At 44.4% G+C, this 18,180-nt stretch overlaps 1 protein-coding gene across 1 annotated transcript in view; it reads left to right on the forward strand.

The window, feature by feature from the left end:
* The window catches only part of LOC123763541 (histone acetyltransferase KAT8), a 79,861-nt gene that overhangs the window by 37,606 nt on the left and 24,075 nt on the right, over positions 1-18,180 (forward strand). The window contains exon 7 of the mRNA XM_045750686.2: positions 14,879-15,028. Within this exon, the coding sequence (XP_045606642.1) occupies positions 14,879-15,028 (150 nt within the window). The remainder of the gene's footprint in view (positions 1-14,878; positions 15,029-18,180) is intronic.

Consider the following 18,180-nt stretch of genomic DNA (forward strand, 5'->3'; position numbering starts at 1 on the left):
TTGATCACTTTGACCAAATGATCAAATATTATCACTTCATAAGGAAAACTCACAAATGGACGAAGAAAATGACCTTCTATTTTGTGCAAATGGCTATCTTCAATGCTTATGTTATGTACAACTACTACACAAAAAATACTAAACTATAATACTAAATATACTAAAATACTAAATACTAAACATTTGTGGGCAGAAATTGGGAGTGTAGCTGGAAGGGGTCTGGGCGCTCACTCGCAGCTAACGCTTGGCCCGTCTTCAACTCGTCGGTGGGTGGAGCGTGACCAGGTTTTTTATTTTATATGCAAATATTCCTCTAGAGAATTCTATTGCGAACCCATTGATACCAAAATGAAAGACTTAGGACGAAAATTGAGGTGACCAGAGTGAAAAGAGTGAACACATTTTATCGCTTTTGTGCGCTCCTGGGTAACTCGTTTGCAATTTCTCTGTTTGCTGCGGGTAATTAGCCGGGCTTTTGGAGTTTATATGCATTTAGTGCTGTAGAGAATTCTATTGCGAACACAATGATAGCAAATTTAATCTCGTAGGACGAGAATTGAGGTGACAAAGTTGAAGAGAGTATACACTTTTCAGAATTAACGCGCGCTTCCGTGAAATGCTGGGACCCACATCGCATAGTTGAGGGGTGGCGCACGGGGTGCGCGAAAGTGCTAATTTGGTTAAATACTCGAGCTCAGTATGTATAAGCATGCAAAATGGTTATTTCCTTCATAAAGAACATAATTTTAGAAGGAAAGGGTAATTAACTGAACTCTATATTTCTCCAACATGTGTGGGAGATTTCATGTTTAAGCTTGCAATTGATGCTTGGCGTCATGATGGCTGGGAATTGTCTGGCTAAATTATGCCTTACTATGGCAACGCTAACGATGTTAATTTTGCGTGTTAGTGTTATTAGTAAATATTAATATTAGGAGTTGAAGGAGAATAATGTGTTTGTTATTTCCAACAGTTAGAACAAAGCAATTCAGGAAATAAAGAAAAATCCAAAATACTTCTTCACATATGCGAAATTGAAAGCAAAAACCACTGCCATTATTGGACCTATTGGTACAAGTGAAGGTTCATACACGGAGGATGACAAAGAAATTTGTGAAATCCTAAAAAAGCAGTATGAGGACATGTTTAGCACTCCAATAAACAACATGAAAGTGGAAGATCCAGACAATTTCTTTATGCGGGATATCCAAACCCCTGTAAATATAACTGATATCAACACAAGTGTACTAGACTTTGAAAGAGAAATTGAAAACATGCCCATGCACTCGGCTCCGGGTCCAGATTCATGGAATTCAATATTTATAAAGAAATGCAAAGTGCTGGTAGCACAGGCACTCGGTATAGTGTGGAGGAAGAGCTTGGACATGGGGGAGATACCAGATGCACTTAAAGTATCAGACATAGCCCCTCTACACAAGGGAGGGAGCAAAGCATTGGCAAAGAATTATAGACCAGTTGCACTAACGTCCCACATAATAAAAGTATTTGAGAGAGTGATTAGGAGTGAGGTCACCAATTTCATGGAGACCAATGACCTTCACAACCCAGGCCATCATGGATTTCGAGTGGGAAGATCGTGCCTCTCGCAGCTACTTGATCACCACGACAAAGTCACTGAAGCATTAGAAGAAAAACAGAATGCTGATGAGCGTTCAGACATACACGGTATGTCTGAACGGACATACACGGACATCGCAAAGGCTTTCGATAAATGTGACCATGGAGTAATAGCTCACAAAATGAGGTCAGTGGGAATAACTGGTAAAGTAGGACGCTGGATACTCAGTTTTCTGTCAAACAGGACTCGGTGAGTAACAGTCAATCAAATAAAATAGGATCCAAGTGCAGTTGAAAGCTCTGTACCTCAGGGTATGGTCCTTGCACTGCTGCTTTTCCTTATTCTCATATCAGATATAGACAAAAATACAAGTCACAGCTTTGTATCATCCTTTGCGGATGACACAAAAATCAGTATGAAAATTACCTCGGCTGAAGACATTGAAAAACTTCAAGCAGATACAGGCTTACCTCGGTTTAAGAGTTTAATCCGTTCCTGGAGACGGCTCGTAATCCGAAAACTCGTAAACTGAAGCTAATTTCCCCACAAGAAATAATGGGAAATGAATTAATCTGTTCCTGACTACCCAAAAACCTCACTTCAAACTAAATTTTATACTTAATTCATCTGAATCTACACTACAGAAGTATGTAGTTATTATCCTTGCTGATGACTGCTGTTGGTGTATGGAAGATGGTGAGGAGGAGGGAGGAGGAGAGGTGTTACTGTTTGGAAGGGGAGTCCCCTTCCATTATAACATCAGGCAGTGAGGACTTCACTGGTATGCACTCTCTGGCACATTTTGCCTGCATATTACTAGGACCTGCTTGTGGCTCACTGCTTGCTTGTCTTACTAAGAATCTGTCTAAGGATACTTCTTTTTCCCTACATTTTAACACTTGCCTGTAGTAAGACATCACATTGTCATTTAAAGGTCAATGCAACGACCTGCTACAGGTTTATCTGGGTGAGTTTTTTTCAATAAAACTTTGCCGTTCTTCCCATACTTCACACATTTTCCTAATGAAGAAGGGACATCCTCTACTGCCTCTACTCAAAACTATTTACTTAGGTTGAACCTTTCCACTGGCTTTCTTGGGACCCATGGTGAGATATATAATAATAACTTTGATGGTCAAATGGCCAAAAATCCAACAAAACACTGTAAATCCTGTTGAAGAATTCAGGCGGGATAGTCACTGGGCGCGAGGCACTGGTAAACTGAGGAGTGATTGATGTGTCACCACGTGCTAGGTCGGCCTGTACTTGTATCAACACCTTCATCCTAGGACCTATTACTAGGACCTGCTTGTGGCTCACTGCTTGCTTGTCTTACTAAGAATCTGTCTAAGGATACTTCTTTTTCCCTACATTTTAACACTTGCCTGTAGTAAGACATCACATTGTCATTTAAAGGTCAATGCAACGACCTGCTACAGGTTTATCTGGGTGAGTTTTTTTCAATAAAACTTTGCCGTTCTTCCCATACTTCACACATTTTCCTAATGAAGAAGGGACATCCTCTACTGCCTCTACTCAAAACTATTTTCTTAGGTTGAACCTTTCCACTGGCTTTCTTGGGACCCATGGTGAGATATATAATAACAACTTTGATGGTCAAATGGCCAAAAATCCAACAAAACACTGTAAATCCTGTTGAAGAATTCAGGCGGGATAGTCACTGGGCGCGAGGCACTGGTAAACTGAGGAGTGATTGATGTGTCACCACGTGCTAGGTCGGCCTGTACTTGTATCAACACCCTCATCCTCCGAGGCAACGCTCGTATTCCGATGTCAATTTTTCGAGCAAATCCTGCTTGTATTCCGAAAAACTCATATACAGGGACACTCGTATTCCGAGGTACCACTGTATTAATAAAGTTTTCGACTGGGCAACAGAAAATAACATAATGTTTAACAGTGATAAATTCCAGGTACAGTGGTACCTCGGAATACGAGTGTCCCTGTATACGAGTTTTTCGCAATACGAGCAGGATTTCCTCGGAAAATGTGTCTCAGAAGGCGAGGGTTACCTCGGAAGGTGAGTTTGTTGATACACGTACAGGCCGACCTAGCGCGTGGTGGTACGGCGATCGTCGCCTCTCACCCCTCAGTTTACCAGTGCCTCGCACCCAGTGAGTATCCCACGTAAATTCTTCACCCAAATTTTCAGTGTTTTGTTGGATTTTTGGTCATTTGACCATAAAAGATATTATATATATCTTCATGGGTCCCAAGAAAGCCGGTGGTAAGGTTTTACCTAATAAAATAGTGCTGCGTTTTGGGCGATCGAGTGGCAACACTGAAAAGTGTATACTCTTTTCACTGTCCTGACATTAATTTTCGATTTACGTATTTCATTTTTGTACCAGTTTGTTCGCAATAGAATGTTCTATAAGAACATTCTAAAAATGTCGCACAAGGATGCGTTAGACCGGCACCAAATAAAAAACTATGTCGATTACACTTGCTGTGTCAACAATACAATGGTCTCCCAAATAGGCTATGCAGCTATTAGAGAAAACGGAAATTTCATGGCGGACATTTTCAAACTATCCCAAAGTCGATCTCATAACAAATAGAGTTTATAGAAATATTTTTTCTCGTGACTCGTGAGCGAGTCCGCTGTGCGACCTCAACACAAAAAGTGGTAATGCTCTTGAGCGCCGTGATAACGCTAAAGTGTCAAGAAAATGTGTGAAGTATGGGAAGAATTGCAAAGTTTTGTTGAAAAAACTCGCCCAGATTAAGCTGTAGCAGGCCGTTGCATTGACCTTTTAAATGACAATGTGATGTCTTACTACAGACAAGTGTTAAAATGTAGAGAAAAATAAGTGTCTTTAGACAGATTCTTAGTAAGACAAGCAAGTCTTAGTGGTATGCAGGCAAAACGTGCCAGTGTGTGCACACCAGTGAAGACCTCACTGCCTGATGTTATAATGGAAGGGGACCCCTTCCAAACAGTAACACCTCTTCTCCTCCCTCCTTCTCAGCATCTTCCATCTTCCAGGAAGGTAAGTAATAACTTGAACATAGTTTTGTAGGTTTATTTAGATGAATTAGGTATAAAAATTTAGTTTGATGTGGGGTTTTTGGGGTAATCGGGAACAGATTAATTCATTTCCCGTTATTTCTTATGGGGAAATTAGCTTCAGAATACGAGTTTTCGGAATACGAGCTGTCTCCAGGAATGGATTAAACTCTTAAACCGAGGTACCCCTGTACTCAGGTATGGTAAAAATGAGGACCTTAAGCATAATACAGGGTACAAAACACAATCAAATGTGCCCATAGTAGGAAAACAGCATGTAAAGGATTTGGGAATAATGATGTCTGACCACCCTGTCCTCTTAAAAAGAACGTCGCTTATGGCCATTTGCCCGAAATTGGATGCAATTTGAAAATGAAAATAAATTTGGGATTGTTTTTCAACAGCAATAAGTTAAGGGTCCTCTGATAGGTTAGGTGGGTAGGAAATTCTCATAAAGTTTTAAAAGTTATGAAAACGTTAATGGAAAGTTTCCTCTTCTAACCTAACAGAGTAAGCCGGACGACTCGAACAGAAAACGGAACAGTACAGTGTACGTCACTTTTGTGAGTCGATTTCATTTCAAATTACGTCCAGATTTGGCCATAGCGCGCATGCGAATGAAAAGTGGCATTATTTTTAAGAGGACGTTTTGGTCTGACGACCTAACGTTTAGGGAGTATAACCAAGCAAATATTGCGTCAGCCAGAAAAATGATCGGATAGATTATGAGAACGTTCAAATCCAGGGATCCCATCACAATGGTTGTACTCTTCAAGTCACTTGTGCTGTCCCGTCTTGAGTACTGCTCAGTACTCACTTCCCCCTTCAGAACAGGGAACAGGAGAGATTGCGGAAATAGAGGGAATCCAGAGAATATATACGGCACGCATAGACGAGATAAAGCACCTAAATTATTGGGATCTTTTCAAAGCCCTCCAAATGTACTCACTAGAAAGAAGACGAGAGAGATATAATATAATATACACATTGGATTGGTTCAATAGAAATTGCGAGAGGGCTAGAGACCGAAAGACACAAAAATGGAATCAATACAGGAAGAGGCCGAACCCCCAAACATACCAGCGATACAAAGATGCGAGAAACAACTACACGGCAGTGAGGAGAGAGGCAGAAAGAAATTTTGAAAAAGGGATTGCGGACAAATGTAAAACAGAACCAGGTCTATTCTATAAATTCATAAACAACAAATTGCAGGTAAAGGATAATATTCAGAGGTTGAAAATGGGAAATAGATTCACGGAAGATGAAAAGGAAATGTGTGAAACACTAAACGAAAAGTTCCAAAGTGTGTTTGTACAAAATGAAATCTTTAGGGAACCAGATACAATAAGAATTCCAGAGAACAACATAGAACACATAGAGGTGTCTAGAGACGAAGTGGAAAAAATGCTCAAGGAGCTCGGTAAGAACAAAGCAGCTGGCCCAGATGGCGTTTCACCATGGGTTCTGAGAGAATGTGCATCTGAGCTCAGCATTCCACTTCACCTGATCTTTCAGGCATCCCTGTGTACAGGAATCGTAGCAGACGGGTGGAAACAGGCTAACATAGTTCCAATCTACAAAAGTGGCAGCAGGGAAGACCCCCTCAATTATAGACCTGTATCATTGACAAGTGTAATAGTGAAAGTATTGGAAAAACTAATCAAAACTAAATGGGTAGAACACCTAGAGAGAAATGATATAATATCAGACAGACAGTATGGTTTTCGATCTGGAAGATCCTGTATATCGAATTTACTCAGTTTCTATGATCGAGCCACAGAGATATTACAGGAAAGAGATGGTTGGGTTGACTGCATCTATCTGGACCTAAAAAAGGCTTTTGACAGAGTTCCACATAAGAGGTTGTTCTGGAAACTGGAAAATATTGGAGGGGTGACAGGTAAGCTTCTATCATGGATGAAAAATTTTCTGACTGATAGAAAAATGAGGGCAGTAATCAGAGGCAATGTATCAGAATGGAGAAATGTCACAAGTGGAGTACCACAGGGTTCAGTTCTTGCACCAGTGATGTTTATTGTGTACATAAATGATCTACCAGTTGGTATACAGAATTATATGAACATGTTTGCTGATGATGCTAAGATAATAGGAAGGATAAGAAATTTAGATGACTGTCATGCCCTTCAAAAAGACCTGGACAAAATAAGTATATGGAGCACCACTTGGCAAATGGAATTTAATGTTAATAAATGTCATGTTATGGAATGTGGAATAGGAGAACATAGACCCCACACAACCTATATATTATGTGAGAAATCTTTAAAGAATTCTGATAAAGAACGAGATCTAGGAGTGGTTCTAGATAGAAAACTATCACCTGAGGACCACATAAAGAATATTGTGCAAGGAGCCTATGCTATGCTTTCTAACTTCAGAATTGCATTTAAATACATGGATGGCGATATACTAAAGAAATTGTTCATGACTTTTGTTAGGCCAAAGCTAGAATATGCAGCTGTTGTGTGGTGCCCATATCTTAAGAAGCACATCAACAAACTGGAAAAGGTGCAAAGACATGCTACTAAGTGGCTCCCAGAACTGAAGGGCAAGAGCTACGAGGAGAGGTTAGAAGCATTAAATATGCCAAAACTAGAAGACAGAAGAAAAAGAGGTGATATGATCACTACATACAAAATAGTAACAGGAATTGATAAAATCAACAGGGAAGACTTCCTGAGACCTGGAATTTCAAGAACAAGAGGTCATAGATTTAAACTAGCTAAACACAGATGCCGAAGAAATATAAGAAAATTCACCTTCGCAAATAGAGTGGTAGACGGTTGGAACAAGTTAAGTGAGAAGGTGGTGGAGGCCAAGACCGTCAGTAGTTTCAAAGCGTTATATGACAAAGAGTGCTGGGAAGACGGGACACCACGAGCGTAGCTCTCATCCTGTAACTACACTTAGGTAATTACACTTAGGTAATTACATGGAAGATACTGGAGGGCCAAGTACCAAATCTACACAGTAAAATAACAAAGTACTGGAGTGAACGATATGGAAGAAAATGCAGAATAGAGCCAGTGAAGAGCAAGGGTGCCATAGGCACAATCAGAGAACACTGTATAAACATCAAAGGTCCGCGGTTGTTCAACACTCTCCCAGTGAGCATAAGAATATTTCCGGAACAACCGTGGACATCTTCAAGAGGAAACTAGATCGTTTTCTCCAAGGAGTAATTACCTAAGTAATTACCTGAGTGCTGGACCAACCGGGCTGTGGTGGATATGTGGGCCTGTGTGCCGCTCCAAGCAACAGCCTGGTGGACCAAACTCTCACAAGTCAAGCCTGGCCTCGGGCCGGGCTTGGGGGAGTAGAAAAACTCCCAGAACCCCATCAACCAGGTATCAATCAGAGATACAACCCGGATATGCTTGCTGTATCGTCCTAATGGGTGCTTTATCACTTGCACCTGACCTTTGTATTAGGTCCTTATTGTGCCTAGCTACATCAATATCATGACCTTTATGTTCTTCAAGCAATAAGGTCTGAATTTCACCAACAGAGAGTGATCTTTCAACACCGAGTCGGACAGGTGTCTGGGAGCCAGAGCTGCATGTGCCACCTATGGTTGCTCACTCAGTACTAACCCAGCTAGCAGCCCTAGGACATTTGGGAATTTTTTCCAAGATGGCTGCCTCTCACTGGAGCTCCCAAGAGTCCATTTCGTACCTAACCTACCACGAGTGCATTTCGAACGTATACAAAAAATAACAAATACTTTTGTCAGATGGTCCAGTAATCAGCGAACGGCATTTGTCGTTTGGTGCAGTACAGTGGTTAATGCTCTCCTCCAGTGCTAGGGTTTTAGCTCTTTTGGTCCTCGTTATAGGTTTATTCGCTTGCAGCCGTCTCCTTCTTTTCTGGCGAAGACTGACACGGCTGCTTTCCGGAGGGGTCCTTGGGTTGTTGATGCTTGGTTGGTCTAGCCAGGGGCGGGGGCATCAAGTGTTGTGTTCGCTTGCCGTGCTTCACCGTTCTTTGCGTGCTACGGTTGCCGTGACCGGGGTCAAGCTTTGGGTTGTTCCGGTTTCCCTTCTTCCTTGTTCCAGGGTACGATTCTCTCGGGTCGCCCGCGAGCTGGTTCGGTCCAGCCAGCCTGGGGTCAATCTCCGTGCCCACGACGTTCGTAGGTTGGCTGCGCGTTTCTTCATTGATGTTCCTGGGCCTTGTCAGGCCTGTGTGATTTTGGGTTGGCGGTTGTAGTTGTGAGCGACGTCCGCCTCCTGGCCTAGGTCCCTCTTGTTTTCGTCTTTATTGGAGCCCCGTGGGCTCCATGAAGCCGACGGGGCTTCCCCCAGAAAACCAGCGTTCAATGTAATGAAATGCCATTTTCTGGGTGAGACCCGTAGGCTCCCCAGCAACCCTCCCTCCCTCCCTCCGGTCGGCGTTTCTTTCGCATGCTTTGTTATCCAGCCTCAGAACTAGGGTCCTGGGTAGCAGGCACGAGGGGTCTGGGGGCCTTCCCTTCCCCCTCCCAGGGAGGGGGGGAGCTGCGCAGACAGTGGCGCGGCGACGTGGTGATGTCATGCTCGTTAGCTCATTTTTATTTTGGGAGTTCTGTCCACTCGTTTGGCTCTCAATAGCAATTTCTTAACCAGAATAGGGATGTGTTTTTGGGATGTTTACCTCTCTGGGTGCCTGACCCAGAGAAAACAAAAAAAAAAAAAATGGCAAAAAATTATAGACCAGTTGCACTAACATCGCACATCATAAAAGTATTTGAGAGAGTGATTAGGAGTCAGGTCACCAATTTCATGGAGACCAATGACCTTCACAACCCAGGCCAACATGGATTTCGAGCGGGAAGATCGTGCCTCTCACAGCTACTTGAGCACTACGACAAAGTCACTGAGGCATTAGAAGAGAAACAATGCTGATGTGATATACACGGACTTCGCAAAGGCTTTCGATAAATGTGACCATGGCGTGATAGCACACAAAATGAAGTCAATGGGAATAACCGGTAAAGTAGGACGCTGGATACTCAGTTTTCTGTCAAACAGGACTCAGCAAGTAACTGTCAACCATATAAAATCTAGTCCAAGTGCAGTGAAAAGCTCTGTACCTCAGGGTACAGTCCTTGCACCGCTGCTTTTCCTTATTCTCATATCAGATATAGACAAAAATACAAGTCACAGCTTCGTATCATCCTTTGCAGATGACACAAAAATCAGTATGAAAATTACCTCGGCTGAGGACATTGAAAAACTTCAAGCTGATATTAATAAAGTTTTCGACTGGGCATCAGAAAATAACATGATGTTTAACAGTGATAAATTCCAGGTACTCAGGTACGGTAAAAATGAGGACCTTAAACATAATACAGAGTACAAAACACAATCAAATGTACCCATAGTAGGAAAACAGCATGTAAAGGATTTGGGAATAATAATGTCTGACGACCTAACGTTTAAGGAGCATAACCAAGCAAATATTGCGACAGCCAGAAAAATGATAGGATGGATTACGAGAACTTTCAAATCCAGGGATCCCATCACAATGGTTGTACTCTTCAAGTCACTTGTGTTGTCCCATCTTGAGTACTGCTCAGTACTCACTTCCCCCTTCAGAGCAGGAGAGATTGCTGAAATAGAGGGAATACAGAGAACATATACGGCACGCATAGATGCAATAAAGCACCTAAATTATTGGGATCGTCTCAAAGCCCTCCAAATGTACTCACTAGAAAGAAGACGAGAGAGATATCAAATAATATACACCTGGAAGATACTGGAGGGCCAAGTACCAAATCTACACAGTAAAATAACAACGTACTGGAGTGAACGACATGGAAGAAAATGTAGAATAAAACCAGTGAAGAGCAGAGGTGCCATAGGCACAATCAGAGAACATAGTATAAACATCAGAGGTCCGCGGTTGTTCAACGTCCTCCCAGCAAGCATAAGAAATATTGCCGGAACAACCGTGGACATCTTCAAGAGGAAACTAGATTTATTCCTCCAAGGAGTGCCGGACCAACCGGGCTGTGGTGGGTATGTGGGCCTGCGTGCCGCTCCAAGCAACAGCCTGGTGGACCAAACTCTCACAAGTCGAGCCTGGCCTCGGGCCGGGCTTGGGGAGTAGAAGAACTCCCAGAACCCCATCAACCAGGTAACCAGGTAACCCAGTCGATGGCAGACATAGAATGCTTCCAACCACATGGGGGTTTCTCTAGGCTATTGCTCCCTCATGCTTCTCTTGAGGGGGACAGGTTCTGGCTCGTGGTCCTCGGTAGGCGTAAAGAACTCCATACACATGACTGATGCCAAAGTCTGACAATAGCAATATCAACCTGGATAGCTCCGGGAAGCCTCTGGGTTTCACCCAGAAAATGGCGTTTCGTTACATTCAATGCTGGTTTTTTGCCCCTCTCTTCGGATATCCACCCTGTTCCAGGTCCGGCTTCTGTTGGAGCCGGGTGCTTGGATGGTGTCCCTGGATATCAAGGATGCGTATTGACATGTCCTGATTCATTTGGAGCTCAGGGACTGGCTCGGGTTTGTTGTGGGGTGTCAGAGTTTCGGCTTTCGTTGTCTCCCGTTCGGGTTGAACCTGGCACCTCGCGCTTTCACACGCCTTACCCTGGTCATGGTGGCCCGTCTTCGTCTGTTAGGTGTTCGGGTGTTTGCTTACCTAGACGACTGGCTGGTTTGGGCTCCCAGTCGGTCTTCGTGTCTGCACACCAGGGGTTTGGTGCTTTCCCAGCTAGCTGGGTTCGGGTTCCTGGTAAACTGGTGGAAGTCCCATCTGTTTCCCTCCCAGGTTCGAACCTGGCTGGGCCTTGTGTGGGACTCTTGGACCGCTTGCTTGTCTCTTCCTCCGGAGTCTCTCCTTCGGCTGCGGTCATGCATGTGCTAGTTTTGGGGGGCTCCCGGGTCACCTGGTGATTGCCCAAGGGTCTGTTCGGGAGTCTGAGCTTTGCGATTATGGTCTACCTGCCGGGTCGGTTGTTCGGGTTCCTTTGGGGACGTCCCTTCCGTCTCTCTCCCGACCGCTGGGTTCATCCCCTGGGGGCCTTCCGTCGGCAGCTGCGTCGCCAGCTTCTTCTTTGGGTTTTTCGGGGTTCAGTGCCTTGGCGCCTGCCCGAGCCCTCTCTTAATGTGTTCACGGACGTGTCGTCTCTCGCCCAGGGCTTTGTGACCAGTGCTCACCAGGCTGGTTAGATGCGGTAGGGTCCGTCCTTCCGTCGGGCTGACAGCATGGTGTGGTGTTAGCGACGGTGTGGTATTCTCTTCGAAGGGTTAGGGTCGCCCGCAGATCGACGATCCGGCTCCATTCAAACTGCTCCCTGGTGGTTCATTGCTTGAACCGAGGAGGTTCAATGCAGTCCTTGGCTCTTTGAGGTTGGTCGCTTCGGGTGACTCGTCTGCTGAGTTCTAGGGGGTTTGACTCTCCTGGCGGTTCACGTCCGGGGGGGTTGTCCAATGCCCTGGTGGACAGCATCTTCGGGTATGTGGGGTGTCATTCCCCAACAGCGAGGCTGTTGGGATCGACACCTTTCGGCAGGACTGGTTGAGGTGGGGGTTCATGGTATCTAATCTCGGCGGTTCAGCTGTTGCTCCAGGTCCTGGCTTGCTGGGAGACTTACCAGGGGCGAGTAGTCTTCTTGGCCCCTTGGTGGCTGGCCCAGCTGTGGTTTCAGGCGCTGCTTGCCCGATGTCTGAACTTGGGTTTTTTTTACGCAGCTCTGCCTCTTTCACAAGATTAGCCCAGTCCGTTACGAGACTGGTTCGCTCTTCTCCTCGAGTCTTCATGTTTGGTATGTTTGACTGAGTTGATCACCATTTGTGTGGTGATCAGGTGGCTTCATTGATGGTGTCCCAGTTGCGGGCTTTGTCTCGGCGGCGGTCCTTCCATTTCTTTTTGACTCTTCTTCACTGTATTTCGCTTTCGGTTCGGTTGGTGTTGTTCTTTCTCTCGTGGTTGTTCCAGGACTGTCATCGTATGCTGAATACTGTTGCCTCGTATCGTGCAGCGCTGGCGGAGCCGCTTCAGCTGCTTTTGATATAGATGTTACGTCTACGCTGTTTCGCAAGCTGTCTCGTGCGTTGTTTCACCTCCGGCCTGTACATGCACCGCACAAAGTACTCTCCTATCTCTCCTCCTCGGTTTGTTGTTGTCCCTCCGGTTCAGGATTGTTTTTCGAAGGCTCTTTTTCCTGTTGGCATTGGCCTCTGGGGGTCGGGTTGGGGAGATTCATGCTTTTCTCCAGCACAGGGGTTTCTGCTCTTTCGGTCTTGGAGGTAGGTTTGTTCGGCTGCTGCCGTCGCCTTTTCTGGCGAAAAATGAGACTGCTGCTTTCCGGAGGGGTCCTTGGGTTGTTGATGCTTGGTTGGTCAGGCCGGGGGTGCATCATGTGTTGTGTTCGGTTGCTGCCCTCCGCCGTTATTTGCACGACACAGCTTCTGTGTCCGGGAACGTGCTTTCGGGTGATCCATTTTCCCTTCTTTCTTGTTCGCGAGTACGGATCTCTCATGTCGTCCGCAGGGATATTAAGTCTAGTCAGCCTGCAGTCGCTGCTCTTGCTGCCATCTTTGGGAACATGTCCTGGGCTGACATTCGGGCACGGTGTTTTTGGCGGTCGAACAGAGTCCTGGCTGCACGCTACCTTGTTAACGTTCCTGGGCCTAGTCGGGCCTGTGTCGCTTTGGGTTGGCGGCTGCAGCCTGCCTCGACTTCAAGTTGAGTTATGGAGCACCGACCGCCTTCCGGGTATGTCCCCTTCTTTCCTTAGTCTTTGGTGAAGTAGCTCCGGGAAGCTGTAGGGGCTTCCGCCAGAAAACCAGCGTTGAATGTAATGAAACTCCATTTTCTGGGTGAATCCCTTAGGCTCCCCAGCAACCTTCCCTCCCTCTGGTCAGCGGTTTTCGTGTATTTTGATATCCAGCCTCGGAACTAAGGTGTGTATCGCCGGCGCGGGGGTCTGGGGCTCCCCCCTTTCCCCTCCCGGGTAACGGGGAGCTGGCAGACATGGCGCAAATAATTTGACACAAATGCGTTAGACACAAATAATGCAGACTGCGTTATTTTCGTTGGTCTCACCAGAATAGGTGGTTTGTTTTGAGGTTCTTACCTTTCTGGGTGCCTGTCCTGGTCGATGGCAGATATAGAATGCATCAAAATCATGTGTGCATTTCTATAGGCCATTGCTCCTCGTGCCTCTGAGGAGGCCAGGTTCTAGCTCGTGGTCCTCGGTAGGCCTAGAACTCAACCCACATTGATGCCAAAAGTTAGGACTATCCCTATCAGCCTGGATAGTTCCGGGGAGCCTCCGAGACTCGCCCAGAAAATGACATTTCATTACATTCAACGCTGATTTTTTTTTACTATTCTTTCAATTTGTCTAGGTCATCCTGTAGTTTCTTTCAGCCTTTGCAATTATAAATGCTGATCATTTTGGTATAATCATCAACCATTGATAGGAGGAGGTACTGGCGCCTGTAGAACTCTGACAGTAACACCTTGCCACTCTAAGGTCTGTCCTTTCAATATAACTATCTTCTATTTCCAAGATACAGCACTTCATTATTCACTGGAGCATCTTCCCTGTCACCTCTGTCTGCTTCTCCAACCTGTGCATCAGTCTTGTGGGGTCAGTTCAAAAATATGCAGTTTGCCTACGCTTCTGTTTTGCCTGATCTCTGTTGCCTAGTCAGAATTCTGTAAAGTTTGGAAGGCAAGATTTATCATCTCTGAAACATGCTAGATACCTTAGGTATTATAAAACCTCCTGTCCTGAAATGTTCTTCTAGCCTCCTTTGTATGGTCTTGTGGATCATCTTTCATAGTTTGCATGTCAGGAACACTGGCCTACAGTTTTGCACCTATTATCTGTTGCCCTTTTTGTGTATTAACATTTCATTGGCTGCCTTCCAACTTTCTGATAGGTTTCCTGGGTTGTGTGATGGTACTAGATTATATAGTTTGATGTGTGGAAAATGGACAAAAATATATACAGTATATATAACGTCTTTATGTATCTAATCTCTCCTCTTTTTTTTATTGCTCTTCTGTTTCCTCCGATCTGATACCTCACCACTCTATGAAAATTAAAAAACAAATGATGTGTTGTATTTGCATATAATGTATCAAATTATTGAAATGCTAGCTATGGAAGTTTTGCATGATGTGGAGGTACACTATATACCCTTTCACTAAAAGTTGGGGATGAGGTCAAGATATTTTATTTTTAGTAAATTAAACATTAACATGTCTAAGTTTTCTTTCCATATTTGTTCTAGTTACGAATTAAGCAAGTTGGAAGGTGTTGTAGGCAGCCCTGAGAAGCCATTGTCAGATCTTGGGAAGCTCTCGTACAGATCATATTGGACTTGGGTGTTACTAGAAATTCTCAGAGACTTCAAGGGTACTCTTTCCATCAAGGACCTCAGGTGTGTTAAAAAATGCACTTTACAATCTTTTTAGGATTATAAATTTGAAAGATTAATGTTGTTGCTTCTGATGTCAAGTGGACTTAAATATTGAAATACTGTTCTTGGCAACTTTTGTCTGCAGTGACATTACAATTTTTGTATTTTATTTTTGATCAGTGTTAATTCACTAACAGCTACTTTGAATCAACATTACTGACACTTCTCTACTGGCAGAATAGTGTGAATATTGTTGATTCATCATCTATTCACTATAATATTAGGGAAATTCCATGAAAAGCATATATTCAAAATTCTTGTTTTAATTAATAGCTTTTGGACATTTGAAGTCCATCATTCCACTGTAGGCTCTTTTAAATGCTGCTACTATTGTGGAGAGCCCCTTTGGCTCGCTGGAGCTATCGGGCTAATGTGTGATATATTTGGCTGGAGCACTTGTCTATGGAGTTCGACCTACCGGGTACCACAAGCCAGAACCTGGCCTCCTCAGAGAGGTTTCAGGGAGCAATGGGCCTGGAAAAATCCCCCTGGGGTTGAGGGTTTTCCTTATCTGCTATCGACCGGGGTTTGGCACCCAGAAAGGTAGGTATAACAAAACATACCCTACATGGTAAGAATAAGTACAACAAAAACCGAAACGAGAGGTAGTCCTCCAATCCCACGGAAACAAGCAAACGTCACACTTCACTGTCACGCTGCTTGTCTGCACAGCCCTCCCCTCCCTGTGCCGGCTACCCAGCAATTCAGTTTGTTAGTTAATGTGGTCTGGGGCAGACTTTTCTCTGGCCTCGATACCTATAGGTGGTGTTTTGCCTTCGTGGTGACCTCTGCAGTAGTGTTGTGTATGGTGGCCAGGTGTCCTCATCAGTGTCGAGGCTGCATGCGCTTAGGGACCTCCTTCCCTAGGCACCCTGTGAGTAATGCCCTTGCATGTTAGGGGGTTCCCTTCTCTGGGGCTTTCGGGAAACCATTTCCGTAGGGGATTTTTCTGCTCGGCATTTACCTCGCCCTTGGGGCCATCTGAGGTTTCGTGGCCCTTGTTTGGCCATGGATAGGGGGTGGTATCAGTGAACAAATAATTTGTCGGTTATTACACTATAAGCACAGGTTATATATAAGTATCTGCATGTTTTGTTCACTATAACGAACCACTAAGTAGCTATTATGAGTCAAAAAGTAACGAGGAGTGACCGCCGTGTACCAGCCAGCCACTCCCGCCCTCCCTCAAGTCATCTGACTCACCCACATTCTCCTCCCACAAAACTGTTTTTGCTATAATTCACTATATACAGATGTTATATATAAGTATCTACATGTTTTGTTCACCATAACTGTACATCTAAGCTTGTATGGTGAGTAAAGGCACAAAGACGTAGGACCTCACACAGCTGATGGCTGCCGCCCTCAAGGCCAGACGCACTAATATTTCTCCTCCAACAATACTGTGTGGTGTTATTACGCTATATACACACATTATATATAAATATCTACCTGTTTTATTCACCATACTTGTACAAATAAACTGGTATGGTGCCCAAAGACCATCGTGGTAACCAGTTAACAACACCGTCGTCTGCACGGTGGCGTCGTGCAGACGACGCCACCGCCCTCACCAAAATGGCGGCTCCAAACCTTCTCTTGCTGTTTATACCCTCTATACACACGTTATATATAAGTATCTACATTTGTGTTCACCATAGCGAACCACTAAACTTGTATGGTGAGTGCAGTCAATAAAAGGTGGCCACACACAGTCAGAAGACATCGCCACCACCCTCCCTCCCACAGCATTACTCCTCCCTCCATGGCGCACAGCGCTAAATATCACCACAATCCTGCTATTATCAGAACCCTGGTCAGTTTTATCACAGTCAGGGGTCTTCTGTAATAATATCATCGCTACATAATAGCATGAACAAGTATATTTTGGCATTTTTAGGCGATGCTGTGGTCACAAGCTGAACAGCAGTGCTGTTAGCTCATGCTGCGTGCGTCAGGCTTGGTTGCTCACTCAATACTGAGGCCAATAACACCCGGGAGTTTGGCCCACAATTTTAAAAAAAAATGGCGTCTGTTTACAAGAGCCCTGATGAAGGTGTGGTGAACCCCGTGTATCCGCGGGCCGTTTAAATCTTGCGTAGTACTCCAACACGTCATATGACGTGATGCGCAGTTGACTGGAACAACGTCCAACACGTCTTATGACGTGATGCGCACTTCAAGGGTTAATGAACTGTACAGTAATTTTAAGTGTTAATTTTAGTGTTGTGTTAGTATAGGTTACGTAAATTTGTAAGAATTTTTAATTTCAAGATGTGTGGCATCAATCAAAAAGACGAACACCAACAAGGTAAGTTGAGGTTTCTAGTTGAATATTTAATAATTATATGTGGCAAGGCAATTCAAATTATGTTGTTTGTAGTATAAAAGTAGTTGGAAATTATCACTTTTGGACTCGTAGGTGAAAAAGTACCATTATCCGAAAAATGTGATAATCCGGCTGGGGGTGCTTCCCATATAGTCCGGATGATCGAGTGGAGACAGTATGTCATGGGCAGATGTTTGGTCCTGGGAGTTTTGGAGGTTTAACAGAGTCTCCCATTATGGCGAGTCCTGGAGGCTCCCTGATACCCTCCCTTCCCTAGGTTGGTTGTGTTTTTATTATTAAAGAACTGAAGCTGGCTGGCACCCCCCACTCCCAGCAAGGAGGAAGGTGGAGTTAACTAGTGGGAAGCTAGTTCCACTATGTTTTTTTTTTTAATGGGGCAATTCTTTTGGTACTTTGGGGCTATGATCGAGTTTTTAAACCAGGCAGTGAATTGTTTTAATTCGCCTATGTTTCTGGGTGCCTTCTCTGGTGGTGACAAAGATGGTATTTTTTAAATGTACAGTGATCATAGGCATCACTCTCTGAAGGGGCCAGGTTTTGGCTCTTGGTTCCTGGTAGGCAAAAAGAACTCCGCAACTGATGCTGCTTTAGTATGGCACTTAATTAGTGATGATAGCTTCAGGGAGCCTCTAGGGCTCATCCAGAAACTAGCTTTTCATTTCATTCAACGCTGTTTTTTTGGGGGGGGGAATTACTAGTGTCATATACATGAAATTAATTTTATAAACATTCTGTGTTAGTCATAATAAAATGTGAGCAACAA

The sequence above is a fragment of the Procambarus clarkii genome, chromosome 52 (genome assembly GCF_040958095.1).
Source record: "Procambarus clarkii isolate CNS0578487 chromosome 52, FALCON_Pclarkii_2.0, whole genome shotgun sequence".
Classification (NCBI taxonomy): Eukaryota; Metazoa; Arthropoda; class Malacostraca; order Decapoda; family Cambaridae; genus Procambarus; species Procambarus clarkii.